General features: G+C 34.5%; 2 protein-coding genes and 2 long non-coding RNA genes across 6 annotated transcripts; 2 read left to right on the top strand and 2 right to left on the bottom strand.

Moving 5' to 3' along the window:
* The first annotated feature begins 1900 nt into the window (after positions 1 to 1900).
* On the top strand, positions 1901 to 10601 carry LOC149727338 (phosphate-regulating neutral endopeptidase PHEX-like). Its single transcript, XM_089890047.1, has 20 exons — positions 1901 to 2062; positions 2364 to 2538; positions 2855 to 2978; positions 3166 to 3272; positions 3551 to 3604; positions 4076 to 4237; positions 4591 to 4674; positions 5003 to 5199; positions 5550 to 5609; positions 5932 to 6120; positions 6526 to 6653; positions 6874 to 7096; positions 7425 to 7607; positions 7887 to 8055; positions 8390 to 8444; positions 8682 to 8880; positions 9059 to 9124; positions 9427 to 9528; positions 10029 to 10105; positions 10355 to 10601. Exons 1-20 carry the CDS (start codon positions 1922 to 1924, stop codon positions 10452 to 10454), a joined length of 2595 nt encoding a protein of 864 aa, XP_089746173.1. The 5' UTR covers positions 1901 to 1921; the 3' UTR covers positions 10455 to 10601.
* Positions 10602 to 10804: 203 nt separating this feature from the next.
* Positions 10805 to 12677, bottom strand: LOC149727339 (uncharacterized). Its single transcript, XR_016386212.1, has 2 exons — positions 12577 to 12677; positions 10805 to 12175 (listed from the first exon to the last, which is right to left on the bottom strand). It is a non-coding gene; the product is annotated as an uncharacterized LOC149727339 (long non-coding RNA).
* A 140-nt stretch (positions 12678 to 12817) lies between these two features.
* LOC149727340 (phosphate-regulating neutral endopeptidase PHEX-like) lies at positions 12818 to 24202 on the top strand. Of its 3 annotated transcripts, none has more exons than XR_016386208.1 (21): positions 12818 to 12994; positions 14343 to 14676; positions 14966 to 15101; positions 16007 to 16113; positions 16499 to 16552; positions 17061 to 17222; positions 17575 to 17658; positions 17843 to 18039; positions 18225 to 18284; positions 18531 to 18716; positions 19179 to 19306; positions 19803 to 20025; positions 20378 to 20560; positions 20791 to 20959; positions 21363 to 21417; positions 21661 to 21859; positions 22113 to 22178; positions 22496 to 22597; positions 22651 to 22769; positions 23222 to 23300; positions 23789 to 24202. XR_016386208.1 is itself a non-coding variant. In XM_089890046.1 (21 exons), the coding sequence occupies exons 1-20, from the start codon at positions 12851 to 12853 to the stop codon at positions 23264 to 23266; spliced, it is 2727 nt and encodes a 908-aa protein (XP_089746172.1). In that variant the 5' UTR covers positions 12818 to 12850; the 3' UTR covers positions 23267 to 23300; positions 23789 to 24202. The 3 variants fall into 3 exon arrangements, 2 of the variants coding, with proteins under 2 accessions (XP_089746172.1, XP_089746171.1); XM_089890046.1 differs by having other exon boundaries at positions 22677 to 22769; XM_089890045.1 differs by lacking the exon at positions 22651 to 22769 and having other exon boundaries at positions 23224 to 23300.
* Positions 13215 to 17184, bottom strand: LOC149727341 (uncharacterized). The gene is made up of 3 exons (XR_016386211.1): positions 17050 to 17184; positions 14974 to 15091; positions 13215 to 14102 (listed from the first exon to the last, which is right to left on the bottom strand). It is a non-coding gene; the product is annotated as an uncharacterized LOC149727341 (long non-coding RNA).
* Positions 24203 to 24427: the final 225 nt, after the last annotated feature.

The raw sequence follows: 24427 nt of genomic DNA on the forward strand, positions 1-24427 counted from the left end.
TAATCCAACAAGGAACAGTAGCCTTTTGAAACTCGCATTTAAAGTTTCATAAGTCAGTGTTTTTATACGAAGTCTAAGATAAGATTATAAATTGCAGCTAATTGAGCAGATGAGGCATTTTTGATTGACAGGAAATAAACAGAGCAATTTATAACTTCTCTCGTTTAATTTAGAACGACACCTTAAATAACCCTAACCCACGAAGCAGGATAATTTATCAAATGGGCTTAGAGTAGAAATATTATGATTCATTTGAAAGCTACCGGCTAATGCCTTGTACCAGTGGTGGATGTGATCAAAGTGGGGGGTCTTGTGTGCTGTGCAATTACAGTAGAACTTCATAAACGGGTTTGGTCCTAATACGTCAGGATTACACGTCGACATATTCGGCAACTTTTAACACCGTTTGTATATTTAGCGGGCACCTTAAACTGTGATGCGACATTGAGAAAATGGATGCTTCCATTTTCGGAACCGAGGTGCGTAATTGCATGGTCTTTACGCGGATATTTGCGGCTCAAATTCATATTCATTAACCGTTTTATCCAGACCAGGAAGTTTAGTTGGACATTCTTCATAGTCTAGTCTAATCCAATGCGGTCAAGGATGTAAAAAAGACAACACCACGGCTTTGTTAAGCATAGATCTTTATCCTCGCATGGCGGGGTAAATTCAAGAGTTAAAACACGGGTATTCTGTTTAACATATCTTTAACAATCCACTAGGTTGGGCCAAGGCCTACTAAAGATATCTTTAGTATGCCATGGTTGGACTAATTTCCACTAAAAGTGTCTTGACAAATATGTTGACAAAGAAATGGGAGAATACAGGCCTATAATGGTAAGTATAAGGTTCTCCGTAGCCCTGGCGGAGTGGTATAGTGCTCCTGCTATATAATCGATGAGGTTACATATGTGGTAATACTCGGAAGTGGATATATGTGGTGTATGGATCTGAACACTCGTGTTATAACCATTGCCGTTGCGCCATTACGCGAGGATAAATAAGTTACATTCGATGTCGCATTTATGATTGATTGTCTATATTCCAGAATAAAGACGAACCGCCTGTCATCGATGCTATGACGGAACAATTCCAATTAAGCGGCAGTGACATCATGAACAACTTAGTGACGTCATGGAGTAACTTAGAGAAGGACATTAACTACTAAACCAAAGTCATTGAAAAATTCTTTATCTCACATACAATAAAACAGGAGTATGCTAATAAGTGGTTATACTTTACAAGAGTGCTTAAAAAGTGAAATTAGTTCCAGCTGTGCGTATAGATCGTTTGCATATTCTAAAACGTATATGTTTTTGTAAATATGTTAAGTTAAACGATGGTGTATCGTTTATGGTCTAACCCTCTGCAGAGTTGTTCTATTTGACAAATGCAAACGATATTCCGGAAGAGAAGCAATTAAAGGGCATTGGGAATATCCGGTTTACTATAAGCGTTCAAGCGGTTGGTAGTAAGATTGCGCACAAGTGGTTGTAGGCATATGGCAGTACCGTATAGTTGGATAGACAGATATATTAACGTGTAGGAGAGTAAATGTACATAGAAACATATATAGCGGCATGTAATCGAGCAATGCACAAAACGTTCAACTACTGCACAACTAATTGCCAGTACGTTTAGACTGTTAATTCAGTGGGTACTTTTTTGTATTTGAATGAATGAATGTGACTGGCTTGTCCTCTCGTGGTTGGAACACAACAGTGGTTATAACACCGGTGTTCTGTTTAAGACACCGCGTGCCAGCTTACGAGTTAGTACATATGCAAAACTTTTGTGTGAGATTATTTCCAAAGTAAAGGACTGCTGTATTAGCGCAATATGTTTTGATACAAACTGTATATGGGTATGTATAAAATACCTTTACACTGCTATACGGTTTAATCCGTTTTTTTTAAAGATGTTACTTAGTAAAGTAACGTTAGGGTTGCTGTTTATTTGTGCTATGTGTTCGTGTGTGGTGTCTTTAGACCAGGAGGGCGAAAACGAATACGACAGTGAATATGAAGACGAAGAAATTGACGAGTATAGGCCTAATATGGTGAGTAACGTAATTGGTTTGTAGTTGAATGTGAATAAATGAATTTAACTTATTTATCCTCGCGCAGTAGGGAAAAGACAGCCGTTGTTCTGTTTGGATGTTCTGTTTCATACACCTCGTGTCCGCTTACGATTATTTTTGTTGAAATATTTTCATTTTTGTAAGTCTGGCTGACAATTTGGACATAAGAAGTGAATTGACAGAAGAACGGTTGGTTCAAACACCGTCAGTGAATAAGCTTGACTGTTGCACTCAAAGTAAATTATATTGTTGCACATTATGGATGATTTCTATATTTTAGAACAAGGACGAACCGCTTTTCGACGATTTAATGACGCGACAATATGAAAATACAGAAGACGGCTTAGATCAGGAAACAGCAGAAGACAGCGCTTCTGATCTTAAGTTTAGTGAAGAAGTATTGGTCAATTTGCGGCAGTTGTTACAGGATCAAGCAAGCTCAAACTTGGCGTTAGGTAAGTTATTTAGGTTTAACTATAAAGTTAGGCACATATGGTTGTGTTTGGGTTAAGTTTGAATATTCCGAGGTAAGTTGATACTGTAGGGAATTTCCCAACTTTGAAAGTCGTAATTTGCGTAAGGCAATGGCGCCGATGTGAGTCACGTGTCTTCTGCAATATGTTTTAGAAAATCGTTGTTTGAACAAAGTTACGGGTTTTGTTTATTGGTAAGTCGGGCAGTTAGTAATACGGAAATATAAACAGTAATAAGTATCAGAAATAGAAAACGTGATATGATAAGTTATCATCATAATTATGTGAATTTTTACAGTCGAACCGAAGACGTCTTGTTCAGCTATAACAAATCTAGCACACTCTACCACTAACTGTGGAACTGTTTCTACAAGCCTCGGTCCAGTTGTGTGGTGCAAAATAACTTGTAACCCTGGGTATAAGTAAGTAAATAACAATAACTAATATATGTAAGAATACAAAAAAATCTTGGACTAAAATCTAAGAGGGTCTATTTTGAAATTGAGAACAACCGAACTTTAAACATGGTTACATATGTTAGTATAAAACCACTTTTATACCAGTGTATACAACATTGCTGCTTTAAAGGTAATAGAGTGTCATTCACAGATTAAAAGAAGCCACCCCTCAATATGAGTTATGTGGAAAACCAACCAAGTACAGATGGACATATCAATTACGTGGGTTGACAATACCACAAGAAAGATGTGTTGTAGGTAAGAAGTGGTAGTGAATTCAAGTTATTGGAGGGTTACACAAATTTCACTATTTTCCCACTTTAATAGTATTCACCTATAAAAGTTCATTTTTTACTTTAATAGTTTTACTTTAATCTTTTATTTAAGAAAGTTAGTTCATTTTTTGATCTTTTTGATCGCTTAGCGTGTTTTAAACAACTGCCGTTTTGCTACTAATTTCTTTGTATTTTATTAGTTAACTTGATCTTCACTAATGTAATCTAATATATAAATACAATCTATGTTATTTAATTTAGGTGTTTCTACATTCAATGAAACAATTTGTACAACACCAGAATGCTTTTCAACAGGTGAGAAACATTATCTGGCACATATATATGCATTGTTGGAATTAGTATGCCATTTCCTGATTAGTAGCAATGAGATATCTTCTAGTATTAGATTTTAACAATCCACTTAGATATTAAAGACTTGTACGCATAATGTGAATTCATATTGAATACTTTTAAGCCTGAAATATTTGTAATTGTGATCCAATGTTACCCCCTCCTATTCAGGAAGCCTTTAACAGGGTCTGCCATTTAGTGTCTTGTCCAATGGCACATATGCTCACAATGGTAGCAGCGTCAAGTCTTGAACCTGTATACTGATCGGTAGCTCATTTATCTTTAAATACAAAGAGTTTACCTTCTGCAGTAAATTTACCCCAGTTTAAGAAACGCTGTATTAGTGTCTTCCAATGTCACAGCCACAATGATAGCAGTGTATAGCCTTCTCTGGGCTTGAGGTTGTTAACTTTAAACCATATAACTTTGCTACAGCTTCATACTACATGAACAACATGAACTTCAGAGTAAAACCGTGCGACAACTTCTTTGAGCATGCATGTGGACGTTGGATTCATGAAACTAAGATACCAAAGTCGAAAGGAAAATACCTCATCTACACTGTGCTGAGAGATAGAGTAAATTCTGAACTTGGAGGTGGGGTATAACATATAAGACTGTGGGATAAGATAGGACACCTTTAGTATACAATATTCAAATATCCTCATTGCGTTTTAAACAATTAACAACAGTCTTTGGAAGTCGTGTGGATATGGTAACTTTTTAAAGGTTATTTGTTTACTACTAAATAGATTAAAATGGTGTCCCATCTTCTCCAACCTCACTATACTTTATATATATATATATATTCCTAGAATTACAGAAGGGCTTGACTGTATAGAAGTAATAAGTTGGAGAAAAATTGTGCTGCTAGTATACTCTATGTGGGCAAGGTCCTATAGTTGTTGTTTTACCAAGAACTTTTGTCATGTATGATAATTTTGTATTAGATTTATTGTTGAAGCCGATCAAACCAAGTGAAGGAACTGGAGCAGCAAAGGCAAAGATTATTTACAGGTCCTGCATGAATACAGGTAAGGAGTAGTAACATATAACATATCAACCTTCTACGCTCAGGTTGTAAAACAAATGCTCTTTAGTTTATTTTATACTAACTAAAACATTGTAGTAGTGTTATCAGAGAAGAATATTAACATGCTGATATGAGAACTGGTTTGCATCCTCCTAATAATTTGAGATTTGTCTGCAACTAATTAATGTTTTCATTTCCCAATTGTTTCTCTTGGTTCTTATCTCATTGTTGTGTTATTTAAACGTTCATTTTGTTATACAAAATGAACGTTTGTTATATGTTATATACTACCATTGATTAATGATTATTATATAACTTTCCATTCAAAGCATTGATCAACAAACTGGGTGATCGGCCTCTACTGAACCTACTTCATGGTGAGCTGGCATGGCCCATCATTAGTTCTAACTGGGATGAATCAAAATTTGAACTTGTCAAAACTTTATCAACACTGAGAGGAAAGTTCCATAACAATGTCTTGTTTAAAGTTAAAGTTGGAAGGGAGACAAAGACACATGATTTGCAAGTAAGAGTTTAATGAATGAATATATGAATGTAACTGGTACCCTCGCATGGGCGGGCAACAACAGTTAGTATTACTCAGATGTTTTGTTTTATATTTCTATGTGCCGCTTATAAGTGACCATGTATACAGCTTGTTTATCCTAACGCTGCGGGGCAACATTCACAGTATTATAACACAGCTGTTGTTATGTAACACACATGTGAAAAATGTATGAAAAGAAGGACAATTCCATCATATACTGCTTTAGCGGTTTTTCTTGCATTGAAAATGGTCATGAATAGGTGTAGTTTATGCAACTATTCAATGTTATAGTTAAAATGTCATTGTTTTAAACTATTTATTTTACTCAGATTTCTACTGGAAAAATGGCAATTCCTTTCAAGAGATACACCAATCCACATCTTGCATATGTAAGACTTGTGTATGTATATATAACATTAATCACCTGTATTGTACCTTGTTAAAGTAAATTAAATACTTGGTGGGTAATAAGCCAACTGTGGCCTAAACTTTTGCTTTCATGCAACATCTCAAGTATATGGAATATAAAAGTAAATGGCAAATGGTATATACTATATAGAATTGGATAATAGTAAATAGTATAGACTGTCTGTATCGTAGAGTAAAAGAGAATAATCTGCCAGTATTACCACATATAATGGTAAATGGCATAGACTGTTCATAGAGTGTAAAAGAAAAATCTGTAACTATTAACACATACAACATTATTAGAAACTGGATGCTTACTACAAGCTTTTCTATGAAACTGCTATCAACCTTGGAGCAGATGTGAGAACTGCTGTACAAGATGTGGAAAACGTTCGCAAGTTTGAGTTAAAGTTGTTGAACTTAAAGGAACATAGTAGTGAAGAGTATGGATACACAAGCACCTTGGCTGAAATGAACCAAAGAATACCAGGGGTTAGTTTAACATTTGGTTAAAGCTGTCATATATGGTTTTATTTAACCATTATATGTGTTTGTGTCTTCATTTGTTTAATGTGGAAATCCTCTGGGTGCAATATGAAAAATAAATGTATATTGTATGTACTTAAATTGCAGAAACTTTCTTATGCGCATGGTGATATTTGGCCTGTTAATGGCATTAGGGATGGAGGTTGACTGCAAGTTTCCTGTTAAACAGGACATTGATGGTTTACCAATTATTATGTATTATGGAGAATAGCAATGCTTATTTATCCTTACAGGGTGGGAAAACTCTATTAGAAACAACATGTTTATTCGGCAAAGTTTGTTAGGCAGTAAAATAAACTGCCTAATAGTTAATCAGTGCTAATTGTTTGTTAAACCAAACTTTGTTTCCAGATTAATTGGGTTGAACTGTTCACTGAAATGATCTGGACTTACCCAGTAACACCACAAACTAAAATCTGGGTCTATAATGAAAACTACCTCAAGAAACTCATAAGCCTCATACAAAAGACAGATAAAAGGTAAAGGTACAACTGTGCTTCAGTTTAATTCAACTTAAAGACAGGGCTATAGCCCATAACTAATAATCTGAAAAGCTGTTAACTTGCAGTAGGTAGTTACAAACAAAATTTAAATACAACACTAAAAATTTTAAAAAATGAATTAGATATTTTTACAAAATGGATATAACCAACAGCCCTTCTTTAATGATGCTTAACTCAAACCCTTCTGTATTTTCAGAGTTGTACAAAACTATATGGTATGGAGATTGGTGAAACACAGGGTGCGGAATCTAAGCAATCGGTTTGAGAATTTGTACAGAGAATATGTGAGAGAGGTTTACCACAGGAGTAGTTTACCTACAAGGAAATATAAATGCTCACACTTTCTGATGTTTTCTCTGAAACGACCAACTGGTTATCTCTTCATTAAGAAATATTTCTCAAAGGCAAAGAAAGATGCAGTAAGTGTATTATTTCGATAATTTTTACATCTAAATATTTCCACATTTATAATTATGGTATCTTTTCATACAACTGTCCAAGTTATAACAAGATGTTTTATACACCAGACACACATGGTGTATTCATACACCTCATGCTTACTGTACAGTTATAACAAGGGTGTTTTTTTACACCAGACAAACATGGTGTATTCAGACACCTCATGCTCACTGCCGAGTTATAACATGGGTGTCTTCTTATACACCAGAAACACATGGTGTCCTCAAACCTATTATTACTGACAAACAACTTCAGCACCAACTAATTATCGATTTTCTCCCTTTTTAGGCAAAGGTTTTGTTTGAACATGTTAAGAAAGGGTTTGTTCACCTTTTGAACACAGAAGTAAATTGGATGGACAACAAGACAAGGGAATACGCCAAGAAGAAAGCTCTGGCGGTTAAGTTCCATATTGGATATAATGAACAGATGTACAACAATGTGACTAAGATTGATGCAAGTCTTCAAGAGGTGATTCTAGTTAACATATCAATTAATGAATGAATTTTACGCATTTAGTGTGGTGGGGAAACGACAATCGTTATAACTTTATAAAGGTGTTGTTTTATACACCTCGTGCCCAGTTACAAGCTGCTAATAAACCTTAATGCAACATTATTATTGTATTTACGACTTATAAGACATTTATCAAAACTCAAAGTGCCCTGTATGCAAATAATGCATTAATAAAAAGACTGCATATATCTTCAATGCCAACGCCGCCCATAAACTATATACATTCTTGTGCAGTTACATCCAAAGGTCAGTGATTACTTTGGCAATGTAATTAAAGTTCTCACCGAAATTGCACAAAACAAGTTTAAATTATTGGGAAAACCAGTGAAGGCAAATACAGATCCTTTTACTGCAAGACCTACAATGGTAAACGCAAGATATGACCCAACATACAACACAGTGTGTAAGTATAACCAAACAGAGACTAATATATATATAATGATATGTAACATTTGAAATAAGTGTGTACAAATATATTATACTTGTATATTATGTTCGTTTGGAGTAGTTTAAAATGTTACAACTAGTAAGAGCAATTTTAATATAAGAAAGCTGTTGATTAGTTCACAAAGTTCACAATAGCTACTTGAATTGTTCAGACATACACATACAATATGTTAATGGTAAAAGGCTGAATCTCCAAATCAAATAAATGTAATAATAAATACTATGACACAAGATCAACAAAGCGACAGCCCACAAGAAGTTGAACTTCTTATAGCTTTATATTTTTTCAGCTCTGCCAGGGGGTGAATTACAGTATCCATTCTACTGGGGAAACAAGTACCTAAGGTATGTAGCTTTGAAATTGGTAAGGTCTTTATGGTAGGTCCCTCGGTATTGGGATATAACCAAATAATAACAAACAATAGATGCAAATATTTCACATATTTATTCAAGATTTTTTACTGCTTCTGAAAGGAGCTGTAAGTCACAACAGATTAAAAAACACAAATTAAACTTATAATTTATAATATTTTGCAACACTGCATGGAATTGTACAATATCTACAAAGACTCTTACTCACAGGGCCTATCAATATGGTGCCATTGGTTCGATTCTTGGCCACGAGTTGACCCATGGGTTTGATGATAATGGGCGGATGTATGACATTCAAGGAAGGATGAGAAACTGGTGGTCTCCTGCTTCACTTGCAGAGTTCAAGAAGAGAGAAAAATGCATGGAGAAGCAGTACAGTTCAATATACTGGCCTTTGGCTGGTAAACATGTAAGTTACACAACACAGACTTTGTTAGTCCCTTAATAATTTGCTATTGCATTTAAAGTAATGAATAAAGTTAGTTATGTTGAATGACATGCAAAAAAAGGATGTTTAAAGACTAGAGTCTTGCTGGCAGTGTTTCATTTCTGTATTTAGTTCTTATATAAACTACTTTTTTTTTCAGTTGGATGGAGTGAAATTGCTTGGAGAAAACATTGCTGATAACGGAGGTGTAAGAGAAGCATATGCAGTAAGTGAATAAATGTAACTATTTTAAACATTTGTGTTGAGAAACAGTTGTTGGGGTGGTACCCTTATAACCAGAGGGTATAAGGTTCAAGGCTGGGTGCTGCTACCATTATGTGTGTGTATCTGGGCATGATTCTTAATGGCAGTTGCTTGAACCCAGTGTTCACTGATGTGTTGTTTAATTTTGCAGGCATAAAATGTATGAAATAGATCATCTGTGCCATAACGACTGTTGTTGCCCCATAAACGTATGAAAGATAGAATATACAAGTTTCATTCATTCATGTAATTCTTTTAAATCAGGGTTACCAGATCTGGTTGAAAGACAATGGTTTAAAGGGAGAAGCATTAGAACCTTCCACAGGGCTCACAAACAACCAAATGTTCTTCATTGGCTACGCAAACGTAAGTCTGGTACTTGGCAGGGTTTGTTGTTATTGACCTCATAAAGTTCAAAGTTTACGAAAACGGTCAGTTGTTGTAATGTACACGAAAATAGCCAGGAATATTGCAACGAAGCTAAGAGGTCTAGATTTTTGCATTTAAAATTGTATACAGAGGGGTGGGGAAAGATGGGACACCCTTTTGTTCAATTTTCTTTTCGCATTTGGTAGTAAACAAAGAACATTCAAAAAATTATAAAACCGCATTCTTACTACTCCCAATAGACCGTTGTTAATCGCTTAAAACTTGATCAGGATATTTAAATATTGTGTGCTAAAGGTCGCCCATCTCCCCCACCTTACTATATAATAATATGCGACAACGAGGTTTTCCCAACGTTATTACTCATATTATATGGGCATATGGTTGACGTCCTACGGTGAGGCGCGACCTTGGGATTAGGACTACTAAATTCCAACAATATTTAAACTAGTTGTACAAACATGATTATTTTTCGACAGGTTCGTTGTGGTAAATTCACACGAGCGGGCGCCATAACACAACTTGCAACTGATAACCACGGTCCAGGGAAATACAGGTGAGACAATTACACTAGAATTTCCTCGTTGTTTTGTGCGGCCGAGGATGTTTGATCCTTTGCCGAAAATCAGTTCTTTAAAATTACGTTCAGTAAAAACGAGTTGTTTAAAAATGGCAATATACATTAAGACACAAAGCGCAAACCAGCGCTAGATATACACCGATAACGAATGTCACAGCAATAAAAAGCTGCTGAAACATTATATTTACATGCGCCGTATAATTTATTCTACCTTTCAATACACAGGATAACAACTGCTCTTCAGAACTTTGATAAATTTTCCGAAGCATTTTCTTGTCCATCTGGTTCTTTTATGAACCCGCGACACAAGTGCGTCATCTGGTGACGAGATTTTTAGGATATTTTGAATTTCTTGAACCTATTGTTTCATGGATGTTTTGCAAACTGTGCAATACGTTAGATAAGTGTATGTATTTTAAATTACCTATCTAAATTTCGTTATAAGCAAATAAAAGAGTTATTGCGTTTTTGACTCGTTGCAAGAATACATACATGGTTAAAATTATTAAACTTTTCTTGCCATAATCCACAAGGTTACATACGTGGTAACTGGTAAGTAGACACAATGTGTATGAAACATAAACCCGTGTTAAGCTCACATTTACAAGATACCCTACACCTGGTATGAACTACAAGTCACCTTTGTAGTTTCCATAAGTTTTATTAGTTGTCGTATGTGGTTTGATCTCTTCGTTTATTAAACATTTTTTTCTCTCGTTTTTAATGAGATAAATACAAAGATATGTTATGTTATAAGCCCGACTATATACAAGAGAAGCGAGTTATCCACGTAAGTTTTATGGGATAAGAAGTTATACTTACATAAAAAACTAATTTCAATGCGACTACGTCATTTTATCACTTTTACAAGTTTTGTGCAAACACAAATCCGACTTAACATGTTCTTCATGTCTCAACAATAACTACATACTAGAATAACGATTACGGTTTCCAGAACTGAGCCATTACGACGTCATAATAAAAATAATTCTAGAGCAATGATAAATAACAATGATGATGATGTAACAAGACAGGATTTTTACACAAGGGAACAACAAACGAAAAATATTACGAGTCAGTTAAATCAATAGACAGGATGCATGTCCAGGTGTGGGAATTATGATGCAGTATTTCAAACTAGCGTCAATATAATGTATTGTATTATAATGTAATGCTTGGAAGAAGTGTTGTATTGTATTACATTAGTGTTAGGAAATATTACATTGAGGTTATGAAACGTTAAGTGTAAATTGCATTATTTTTAGACTATAAGTGTTATGGATAGTGGATAAAACTAGATACTAATATCTTTGTCAAATTTAAGTGTTATTAGTAGCAGCTGTTAGCAGTTAATAAGCTGGGTCTCAGCGAGAAACTAAGCATATGAATCCTAAGTCGCGAGAAGTTATTTAAACAGTATATTTACCATATGTGGATGTTTAGTGGCGGAATGCGCGTAGCTAACGACAGGCAGTATGTTAATCGGCTGTTGGAAATTATGGAGCTCGTATGGACGAAGTGGTTGAAGGCTGCGAAGTGTTTTTATACATTACAGTCTTATCCAGTTTTGTGTGATATTCATAGATGGATTCTAACTGCCTGTTTAAAAGTTAAATGTAATGTTGCTCGGCCATGTAACTGGGCATATGGTCTTATAATTACCACCAAAAATACTAATCTACTTAGCAAACAGTTGGTTAAGAAATAAAATAGCTATAAGCTCAGTATGTATTGTCGTTAGATGTCATATACAATGCGGGTTGATGTCCGTTTCCCATTTTCGGTTGCACCATTGTCCTACCGTTCAGTAGCACAGCGTTAACAATGGTAAAACACTAAAGTCCGCGAAAAAATTATGCAATATTTAACTGAATAAGCTAGTGTTGTTAAACTTTGAAGAACTGATTATCCGATACACAGGGATGGGAATATGAGTTGGTTAGGGCGAGTTATATCCCGCTTCCTGTATTGGCTGTACGCCTGCTGCTTCAATGTAGTTTCCTTGAGGTCTCGGATGGCAACCATGCCCGTATTTCAGGCAGAACTCTTCAGAGAAGATAGTTGGTTTAATGTTCATACAAAAAGGAAGTGTGTTTGCTTATTTGCGTAGTTGTGCTATCTCCAACATTTTTGTGTGTGCTGTTTTGTAGTGTTAGAACACAAGCGAAAGAAAGATGCAGGGAAATGAAGCAAGTTTGCAAGCCGCGTTTTAAGCCATATGGTCATATTTTATTGAAGCGTTTATCGTCAGAGGCTTGTTTCTTTGAGAATGTTTACTTGTTTGTGGTTTGCGTAGCTCGCCGGATGTTTAGCGTAATCTTAAAGTAGTGGCAACGCTAAAATTATTATATAACGGCTGATGCCGTTGCGATGGTTGGTATATCTAAATAGATTCCCTCAGCTAAGCAGTTTAAACAAAGCACAACTAAAGGAAGTATGGTACTTACGTTAAGGAGCTAGAATTGGGATAACTCGAAATCGCCGACGTGTATATAGGAACAGCTTGTATATATCTTTGATGTACGTAGCCAAGATCTCATCTGTTTATACATGATTAAAAATGTGCAGCGTAATATATACTTAAAAAATGTTAAGCGAGTTTAATAATTCATACATACCTTTATGGAAACTATTACATCGTCAACTGATATCATAAACGTCACTCATTACAACGTACAAACAATATCCTCATGTTTTATCCGGTTCCAGGTGTATAGAAACATGAAGCCATTCAGTAGGTTGCATGGCTTTATCCTCTGTTTTATATTTGCCACTTTGCACAATCATTGTCAAGCCCTTGATGTTCTTTCCCATGAAGAACATGACGTAGAGGTGCCAGATTTCTCAGCAGAACAGAGCGATATCGTAAGTAACTCTAACTTACTTGTCCGGCGCCGTGGCGTAGTGGTTAGCGCGCCTGCCTGTAACCATTAGGTAATGGGTTCAAGGCTCGTCGCTGCTACCATTGTGCGCGTATGTGTCCTTGGGCAAGACACTTAACGACAATTGCTTCAACCCAGTGGTCACTAATGGGTTGTCCAAATTATCAGCCATACATAAAAAAAAAAGAAAAAATCCCAAAAAAAAAGAATCACCCACAAAGTAATCAAATGGCAACTCGTAAGCTGGCACGAGGTGTTAAACCCGTGTTATAACGACTGTCGTTTTCCGGCCACGCGAGGATAAAGTAAGTTACATTCATTCATTCATTCATTCATTCATTCCTAATATAATTGTCTAGCTCGTATGCAATAGTGTATGCACTGACAGTAGAACACAATCTCAAACTCTTAACTAGTTCCTACTTTAATACCCTGGTGGGCGTAGGCCACAATCTTTATTAGATCCATTAGTTATATATGCAAACTTCACTGAAATAGTGACTGGCAATAGACGGGAATCTTATAGACTCTTAACTAATTCATACTTTAATTGCTTGGCCTACAGTTGAACCTGCTGTATTCACCGGATTCGACAGCAAGCTCAGGTCTTTGCGAGTTCGCGACAGTTCTCCACGTAAATAAACGATAATATACCAGAATTAAACTTTTTTCCTAAAGCCTAAATTTTCGGCTAAACGTTTTTATAGAAGCCTACTTTCCGAACAACTTATATTATAAACAAGAACGGGTGATTTCGAGTTTGCGTAAGAGCTCGCCTAAAGAAACGGCCGCAACATATATCAATTTTGTCACCTTAACCTGTATTAATTACCAAATAGTTTTTTTTTTCTATTTTAATACTAGTTACCCTAATCACAAACTTTGTTATATTAACCTATACGTGCTGAAAGTTTTCCATATTGCAGCTTTTATTGGCTTAGGCTTAGTCCATATCTGTCTATATAGTCAATCTTATATCAAAACAATCGTTCAAATCTAACCTTTTACCCATGCGTAAAATGACATTCATAACTTTTTACTTGTTTCAAAGTAGCAATGATATTCCAACGCTGTTGTTTAGAGCAAAGAACCTGAAAAAAAAACGGAGCGTTTTAAAACACATACGTTTTAATACACACATACGACAATTGATTAAATCCATCTGTGTAGTCACCATTGAGCTTATATTGCCCACAAAGTTACATACATGCGGTAACTTGTATATAAGCGGGCGCGAGGTGTATAAAATAGAACACTTGTGTTATAACGACTGTCGTTGCCCCACCATGCTAGAATAAATAGGTTTTATTAAATTATTCCTTCATTAACAGTACGAAGAAATGGCTCAAATACCGGACTCGGGTCTTCCCAGGGATGAAGTTAGAGACGAAGAACTTTTAAGAGCGATCGGACGCCGTCAGGATGGATTTTTACTTCGTAGTGAAGCTGAGGAGACAGGAGAGGTGGAGGACGAAGAGGACCAGGAGGAAGTTCGGATGTCGGACCTCCCGTTTAAGGATGAGGACGACATCTATATGCATAGAGCTGATGAAGAGGACTATACACATGATATCTCAAAGAGAAGTTTCGCAGATGAGTTATTGGAAGAAATGAGAAGGGTGATGGAAGATGACTTAATTGGAAGACATGGGGCGGCATCAACAGGTGTGGTATATTTAGCTATAGTTGTGTATTGTGTGTTATTTGTTCGTTATATAGCTCGGAAAAAACGGTGCTATAAAGGAAACCACATGTGTTATAGTAACTCATAAGCGGACACGAGGTGTTTGAAAAAGCACACCCGTGTTATAACGACTTTCATTGCCCATCGCCCAAGGATAAATAAGCTACGTTCATTTAATTAAAAGTAAAACGACAGTTGCTGTAACACGATGAATATATTACGATTGTATATGTAGCAGGTAAAGTACTTGAGAAATAACCTGTTTTAAAGGTACTTACGTGAGTCCACGTGAAAGCTGTTCAGCGTTCCGAGGTCCAACGTCACATTCCATTAAACAATGTGGATCAACCAAAACGTTTCTTGGAGTGGTTCAGTGGTGCAAATTATCGTGTGGGGCTGGATACAAGTAGGTTCATTGGTTAATGTAAAGTTTACCTTTAGATTTATTTTAGCAAAACTATGTTAAATCAAAAGGTGTCAACAGCGTGGGTACAGGTACAGGTTTAGATAAAATGACACGTCTTATTGTCCAGCAGAAAAATATCACGAGATTGGTTATATAGTGGTGTGGGGGAAGACGGGACACCTCTAGCCCATGATATCCAAATATCCTGATCGTGTTTTAAACAATTAAAAACGGTCTGTGGAAGTCGTGAGGATATGGTTTTATAATTCCTTAAATGTTTTTTGTTTACAACAAAATGGGACGATAAACTAGAGTGAAAAGGTATCCCATATTTCCCCAATCTACTATACTATTAGTACAACCGGATGGTTTTTCAGGAAGAAAACGTTTTATATACGTAATAACTTATTTAACCCAAGTCCCACTTGCACGCGAGCATTGTTCAGGCCATAAGGTCACCAGCTTCATGTCAATCGTTTATAGTTTCGCGGAAGGAACATTAAATTAAATACGGGAATGTAAATACGTTCAAGCAACAATCTTAAAGACCGTATAAAACACAAAGTAGACAAACGAAACCGCGCAACCGTGGCGTAAGATTGGGATAGCGGTTTGGTTTATAAGAAACGGTTGATGATCATTTAATGATGTAACGAGTTAAGTTGCGAGGTAGTTTCACCGCTTGGAGTTGCTGTAACGCTTCAACATACATGTTGTCATATGTGTTATAGAAATGGCGGGCATTTAAACCTAATCGTGTAGTGGCAGTTTACGTAGCAATTAGTTGCACATACCAAGTTTAAGCAGTTTAACATTGCGAGCCTCATGAAACAATTAAAATTCGATACAACTTTGAGACACAATTTTTTCTTATTTGTTTTATAAGACACATTTATTATACTCAGGTTAGTGAAGTCTACACCTGAATACGAGTTGTGTGGTAAAGCAACCAAGTACAGATGGACATACCAATTAAAAGGATTGCACCAAGCATCTGAGAAATGCGTATTGGGTAAGATACATCTTATACTTTGAAGATAAATAGGCAAGGGTTATCCAAATATAAACATATGTTTGCCAATAATTTACATCTTATATATGTTAAATATGTTTAACATATACACATATGGCTGATATCACTCTGGGATTTATCTGGAAATTATGTCAAACAATTCCACATGTGCCAAGTACTTAATAAAACATGTAACATATTTTACAATGTAGATTGTGTGACTTATTTTTGTACAGAGCACATATATTTTATAACATGGTTCATATATATGCTAAACTAAACATTACACAGTTAACATTTAATACATAATATATATTTCTATACAATGTGTGATTTAAAGTAAGACTTACAATATATGTAACAGGGTAACTTGAAATATTTTTAGGGGCAAACAACTTCAATGCAAGTGTATGCATGACACCAGAATGCGTATCTACGGGTAAATATTAACTTTGAAACCCCATGTTTTCAACATTACAGCTGTACGCATTGGTGGGGTTTTTGCAGTTTTTTTGTAGCATACTTTCATTTTTATGGGGCCACAAAATATCAAACCAATTGCAAAGGCTTCACCAGGCAACATTTTAAGAAAAGCTTGGGAACCACTGCCATACCCAGTAAATTTTTATACAGTATATTGCTGGTTAACAATTTTCCAACCAAGCTATTATTATCTTTTCCTTCCTGATTATAGACTATCTCATATTCTCATGCCTATAGCCCAAGCCCAAGCCTTTTGTAACTGATCTCCCTGACAACAGTATCAACCATTAAATGATCAACAGCCATAGGAACCAGCTACAGATAAAATCTGCTTAAATAAAAGTGTCGAATAAAACCATGGCTACTAAACCTACGATTCAATATAAGTATACTCATATTTACTTGAATTTATTTAAAACAAATCAACCTTATACTACATTTAAAACAACTTACCTTATCTACAGCTGCGTACTACATGAACAAGATTGACTTCAATGTTGATCCTTGTGATGACTTTTATGATTATTCTTGCGGTCGGTGGTTCAAGGAGACGAAAATTCCCGAATCTAAGGGCCATTACCTCACATATACTGTGTTGCGGGACAGAGTGAATAAAGATGTGGCGGGTCTGTATATTGGTTGATGTTTCTGTAAATAAATTATCAATATGTTTATAAAAAAATGAAAAAGCAAATAATGTAATGTTTAAAGAGTATTTATAAATTAAAATAGCGCGTCTCAAAGTTGTATTTCTGTGACTGAAGGTATGCATTATGCATATAACACTAAAAATATATATTGCAAGTACTCAAAATATAGGTTAGTTGTAATAAATGTATTTAACAATATAAGTATACTCTCAATTGCAGATTTGAAATGGGTTAAGTCTGGTCAAAATATTTTATAAAATTAAGGATTCATTAAGGTTTATGCCTAGTATGACAACAGTAGAATAACTATACAGTATTTTAATTACAGGGGAACTTGCAAAACCAATCAAAGCTTCAGAAGGAACGGCAGTGGCCAAAGTTAAAACAGCTTACAAGGCATGTATGGATACTGGTAAGTACAAGAAAATATCCTTGATTTATATAGTGTACTTGAGTAGACCCTTTTATAAAGCAGGCACGAAATTTATGAAACAGAACGCATGTCGCGGCATGTGTGTTATAAGCATTGTTGTTGCCCGCAATGATTAGTATGTTACCATTCATTCATTTATTTTTTACCAAATCTACATTTTCAGCTACTATCAATCGAAAGGGAGGGAAACCATTGCTTGACTTTCTAAAAGGGGACTTAGCATGGCCAATAATTGACGAAACTTGGTCACCATCCTCATTTGACTTGGAGTCAACATTAGCAACATTAAGGGGAAGATATAATAACCAAATACTTACGAAGATAGTTGCAAGAAGGACAAGTGGAAACCATATATTAGAGGTGAGAGTTGGGACTTTAAACTACAAACTTACAACTGTCAAATTAAGTAACAGACAAAAATGTAACTGATAAAAATTAAGTCCAACCAATTGATAATAAAAGAGATATATATTTTTTAATTCGCCCAAATGGCATCGGCAGTCTTTTATTCAAATTGAATCCTAATGCACTATTTTTCTTAACAGTTATGGAAAGGAAAGATGGCCCTACCATTCAGTTACTATGAGATGGAAGAAAAAAAGCCGGTACAATATATTTCATACAAAATACAATATGATTATAAACTGATGGTTTTTAAGATATTAGGTGTTTGTACTTTTTTGAAATTTAGGATCATTAACAAAACACCTGCCATTTTTGCTGCTAATACCTATCTTTTTAGTTTTATTTAATTTAATCTTATTATCAAATCGAAAAGTAAAATAACAATTATTATATATGTATTAACACATGGACTAAATAAGTATATGGATCTTAAACATCCACTGCAGAAATTGGATGCTTATTATGCATTGATGAGAGACACAGCAGTGATGCTTGGAGCAGATCGTGCAACAGCAAATAGAGATGTGGCGGATGTGAAAAGATTTGAAAAGGAGCTTGCATTCCATAAGATACATGATCTCGATTACTTCAGCATTAAAACAATTGACCAGATGATGGAGGAAATACCAGGGGTAAGGTTTGGAAAAAGGTTTAAAATGTAACCCATACCAAGAATCATTCACAAAGTTGAAGTTGGATTTTTACTTTTTGTGGGTGGGGTACCCACAACATGGCACGCCATGGGTCCTGGGGTTTAGACCAGGATTGGCTCAGTATACAAAATGTGGTAACTCGTAAGTACACGAGTATAAAAGATGTTGTGTAATAGTAATACAAAGAATGACAAAGGTCTTTTATGGTTGGGACCTGTTTCTAAGACTTCTACAAGGTCTACATGGTACATTTTTTAAACCATCCTCACAGAAACAGTATTTAACTTTAATACCATACAAAACATTACACATAAACCAATGAACAAAATGTTTCCATATAAAGTATCTCACAGTATGTGTTAAACAAATTTCCATAAATCATAGGAACAAAAATTAGTTGTGGTAAATGGTGACCTTTTAAACATTATCTTTTCCCAACAGATTGATTGGCTTAGATTGTTCTCATTAATGATTATATCTCATCCTATAAATGGGAACACTCAAATTGAAGTCTGGAACCAACAGTTTCTAAATAATATTATTGCACTGATAGACAGAACGGATAAACGGTAAAAATCAACTTGAGATTTCATAACGCTAAATATTTATATAACTAATATTCTTGTAACTATTGGCAGTTGACATTAAAAAAAAGTCATGTTTCGTTACCATTGGCAGTATAATGCTTACACCTAACCTTCCAAGGTTATACTACTTATAATAATATAATAATCAGTTGTTAAGGCAGATACATCATGGTCAATCTTAATAGCGTGCAAAGTTCATCTAAGTTATAAATAGTAACTAGTTATACAAAAACTCAAACTTAGCAATATAGTTGTCTAAATGTAAAAGGTACTTTAACACTACACAAGTTTGGGGGTAATAAGCTGACTCTGGCCCGAGTCCCGATTGCGTACCTTACTGTAGGATCTTGGTCACAACACCCATATAGAATAGAAGAATACCCAAACTTAAACCACAAATATCGCTAAAGTACTTCATTTATACTAAATCAATAATTACCAACTATTATTTATCACACCTATTCTGCTTTTATCACAGAGTTGTTCAAAACTACTTGATATGGAGAATTGTAAAACACCGAATCCTTAATTTGAGCCACAAGTTCTTGGTTCGCTATAGTCAGTACAAAAAGATTCTGTATGGCACGAAAGTTTTGCCAACACGAGAACATAAATGCGCCCAACAACTAATGTTTACTATGAAAGGGGCAACAGGCAATCTATTCATCAACAAGTATTTCTCACCAGCAAAGAAAAGAGCTGTAAGTGTTTATTAATATTAGGCCTACTTGTTTGGGAAGACTAGTTTTTTAGCCACAAGTTTAACTTGACGCTTTTAATTAAGTTTTTTTTCATAACTTCTTTTTTTGTCGTTTTACCCCCAATTTCGCCAATCTTTGTTGGTTTAATTAATTTTATCTTCGCATCATAATTGAAAAAATATAACTTACTGTTAAATTTACCCGATTTTTATATTTTATTGACTAATTTTTTTTACTGCACAGCATGTTGTAAATACTGTTGTTTTGTTGCTAATCTCTTGGTGGATTAAATTGATTTTATTTTTTGTAATCATTATTGAAAAGATCTAAATACGCATATTTATTCCACCAGGCCCACTTAATGTTCGAAAACATAAGAAAAGGTTTCCTCCAGCTTTTGGGCACAGAGGTTGATTGGATGGATGATAAAACTAAGAATTACGCCAAAAGAAAGGCCGAGGCTATCAAAGCAGTGTTTGGATACAATGCTCATATTTATAGAAATATAACATACATTGATGAGCATATGAAACATGTAAGTAAATGGATGAACGAAGCTTACTATTACTTGAATGACGAGCAACAACAGTTGTAATAACACGGGTGTTTTGTTTCATACACCTCCTACCAGCTTACAAGTCACCAAGTATGTAACTTTGGGGGTGATTGTTTTTTTATATGGCTAACAATTTGAGCAACCCATTAGTGTTTTGCTCAAGGCCAAATTTTTCAGCCATTTTAAAAATAGTGTTGCCCAATTTTCAGCTTGTGGTTTATGAAAATGATTACTTTGGAAACACTGTTCGAATTCTGACACAAATTTCACAAAACTCGTTCCATTTACTTGGTAAAGAATACCAGAGGGGTACTTATTATTTCCACACAAGACCCACAGAAGTTAATGCGTTTTACAACCCGTCATACAATGAAGTCGGTAAGTTAAACCTGTTTTTACTGACAAAGCTGGGATAATAGAAAATCAACCTATTTTGGTTTATATTAAACATAACACAATTCTTTATTTATCTTTTGAAATACTGTAACGGATATCAGATTAATTAAAATGCAAAAGAGAAGAAAATTAGCAATAAAACAACAGTTTTTCTTATTGTTTTTTTTTTAACCAATGCTCTTTCATTTATTTTGTCCTTTGTTTTTAAAACAAGTAATTATAGCATTTTACTATGTCAGTTTTTAAACTGTCTAAAACATAAAACATTTAGCAGCCTAAATTTTATAGTATGATAGTAACGTATGACAGGCACAAATAGTTTGCATGCTTGCTTTAGCCCTGGTTGTTTATTTTGTAATTTAATATATACATTATGTTGTTACAGTCATGCCAGCTGGGGAACTACAATACCCTTTCTACTGGGGAGACCAATTCCCACAGTATGTATAACTAATCTCATTTTGCAAAATTTGAAAAGCTTTTATAACTATGTTATTTTATTAGTTGCACACACTGTTTGTCAAGTGTAGTAAACTAACAGTTTCATTTGGTAATATAAAGCTAAACAGCACATTCATATTTGCTGGAAGATTTTCTTTGTAAATGTATACATTGTTTTAATATAGTGTTGTAAATTGGTAAGGAAATAATACTTATTTTGTTTTGTTTGTATTAATTTACAGGATGTTTCAGTATGGTGGTGTTGGGACCATTCTTGGGCATGAGCTTACCCACGGGTTTGACAACAATGGTAGGAAACATGGCATCCATGGGCATATGTATAACTGGTGGACTCAAAAGTCACTTGAAGAGTTTAACAAGAGAACTAAATGCATGGAAAATCAATATAATAAGTTCTACTGGAGGACTGCAGGCTCTTATGTAAGTATAGTGTATGAATATAATTATAGTAGTGTGGGGTGAGATGGGACACCTTTAGATCATAATATCCAAATATCCTGATTGTGTTTTAAGCAATTAACAATGGTCTATGGGAGCCGTGATGATATGGTTTTATAATTCCTTGAATGTTTTTGTTTACTGCAAAGTGATGCGAAAAAATCTCATCTTCCCCACCCACTGTATGTGTGGTTTGGTTTCATGGTGATGTTAATTGTAATTGTGTTTATTTCAGTTAAACGGCCATAAAACATTGGGAGAGAATATTGCAGATAATGGAGGGATTCGTGAATCTTATACAGTGAGTTGTGTTGGGATATACCATAACCTTTGGGTGCCTGGGCTCACATGTCTCCCTAACCTTTAAAACTTTGTCATATGTTTTAGCACCCGATTTTTAGGCATAAAATAGCATATCCAAAGTGTATATCAGTATATGTATCTTTCTATTTCTAACTACAACTAGCTAGTAATTTTTGTTTTTTGTCATTTTTAAATCTTGGTCGTCTACTTCTGTTTAATATCTACATTCCTATAGCTATTCTGTAGGTCACACTTACAATCCTGTAAGATGTCACCATTACACCCTAATAAATCTATGACTATAAAATTTCCCAGGGTTACCACATTTGGTTGAAATCTCAAAACTTAACTGGAGAAAGCTTAGAACCTTCAACTGGTCTCACAAACGATCAACTCTTCTTTATTGGATTTGCCAATGTTAGTTACTTTACAATCTTGTATTAGATAATCATGCAAAAAAAGCTTTATAGTCACAGTACACTGTTTCTATGTTAAGTTGGGATTTAGACCAGAGTTGGGCATTATCTCAACACACAGATGTATTATGGTTACGGTTAGATTGCGTTCCATGCTATACAAAACGCACAGAAGTTATAATGTTATATCATATAAATACAGCTAGAATAAGTGTCCAGAATGGCCCTAAATGTCAGTTCCTCTAACATGCCTTGCCACAGGACCTCACCCATATAAAATACATCAAGTGTTAGCAAATACCAAACTGTGTTAACAAATATACCAATCTAAGCAATCACACCTAACATATCATGGTATACACCATTTAAAACTTAACTATACCCACATTCACATACCGTACATAACCGTATATTTATTTATACCATATTATATAGAATTCATTATTCATTAATAAGTATGGCCGTTTAATACCTTTAACACTACACAAATTTTGGGGCAACTCTGGCCTAAGTCCCAGGTCTAATGGCGTACCTCATTGTAGGACCACACAGATACAGAATGGACCACAAATATTATTAAAGTACTTCATTTATATACTAAATAAAATACATACCTTTATATCCTAGGTTCGTTGTGGTAAATACACACATGCTGGAGCAGCAAATATAAATGCAGTTGATGTTCACAGTCCAGGAAGGTTCAGGTAATTCACATGTTAATATTATCAACAATTCCTATGTTTATGTTATTTATTCCTAATAACCACTGCAATAAAGAAAATTCCAATGATTAGCAAAAATATTTTGTTTTGTATGACATAATGAAATGAATATGAAATAACACTTTGTCAAGTACATTTAAATGATTAGTGATTACCATAATATTTTTTTGTATGACATGTTAAAATTAAATGGCATAACCCAGTAATAAACACATTTCTTTTTCAATGAATGCTTATCATATTTTGTATGACATATTAAATACTTTTTGTTATAGAATATACAAGACAGTGTATATATTCTCATGGAATGACATAACAAATCAAAATACCTAAAGTAAACACTCTTATGTATATCTAAACCAGTAACAGTAATTGAATAAAGTGAATCCCTATATATATTTATTTAGTGTATATATTTAATTTGCCAATAATGACTATAACATCTTTATTTATATTCCTTCATTCTCCAGGGTGATTGGATCTTTACAAAACTTTGACAAGTTTTCCAAAGCTTTTAACTGTCCTGTTGGTTCTAAAATGAATCCCAAACACAAATGTATTATTTGGTAAAAAGTTTACACGTAACCGATTGAACTACCATCAATATAAAACTGACAACTAATTATTTTAATTACTGTAGTATTAAGTGATTTCCTAATGTTGCAATATTATAAAAAGTGTTTTGTAGCATTTTTATTAATATCTTTGTGCAATACTCAACATAGAACATTTTTTGGAACTATTTATTTGTACACCCATAGAATATTGCTCAGATTTTGTGTTGAATTGATTCATATGTGTTTATCTGTAAATGTTCAAATTTTAGGAATGTGTTGTTGTGTTTTTTGTCCAAAGTTTAAATAAAGCATTCAATATGATTATTATGTGAACTTAGCCTTTCAGTGCGAACTACTTAAGTGTTATATTCAATGAAGAATAATTCAAATTGAACCACTTTGCTTTATAAACTCAAGTTCAAGGGGTAGGGATGATACCCATTAGGGTTTCAAGAGCATTTTGTGATTATTAGCCAAGTGCTTCTAGTCCATACAAAATCAATATCAACTTCAAAATCCTTTTTAAAGTTTTATAAAATAATTGAATAAAAG

Source organism: Ciona robusta, chromosome 12, assembly GCF_009617815.1.
Source record: "Ciona robusta chromosome 12, ASM961781v2".
NCBI lineage: Eukaryota > Metazoa > Chordata > Ascidiacea > Phlebobranchia > Cionidae > Ciona > Ciona robusta.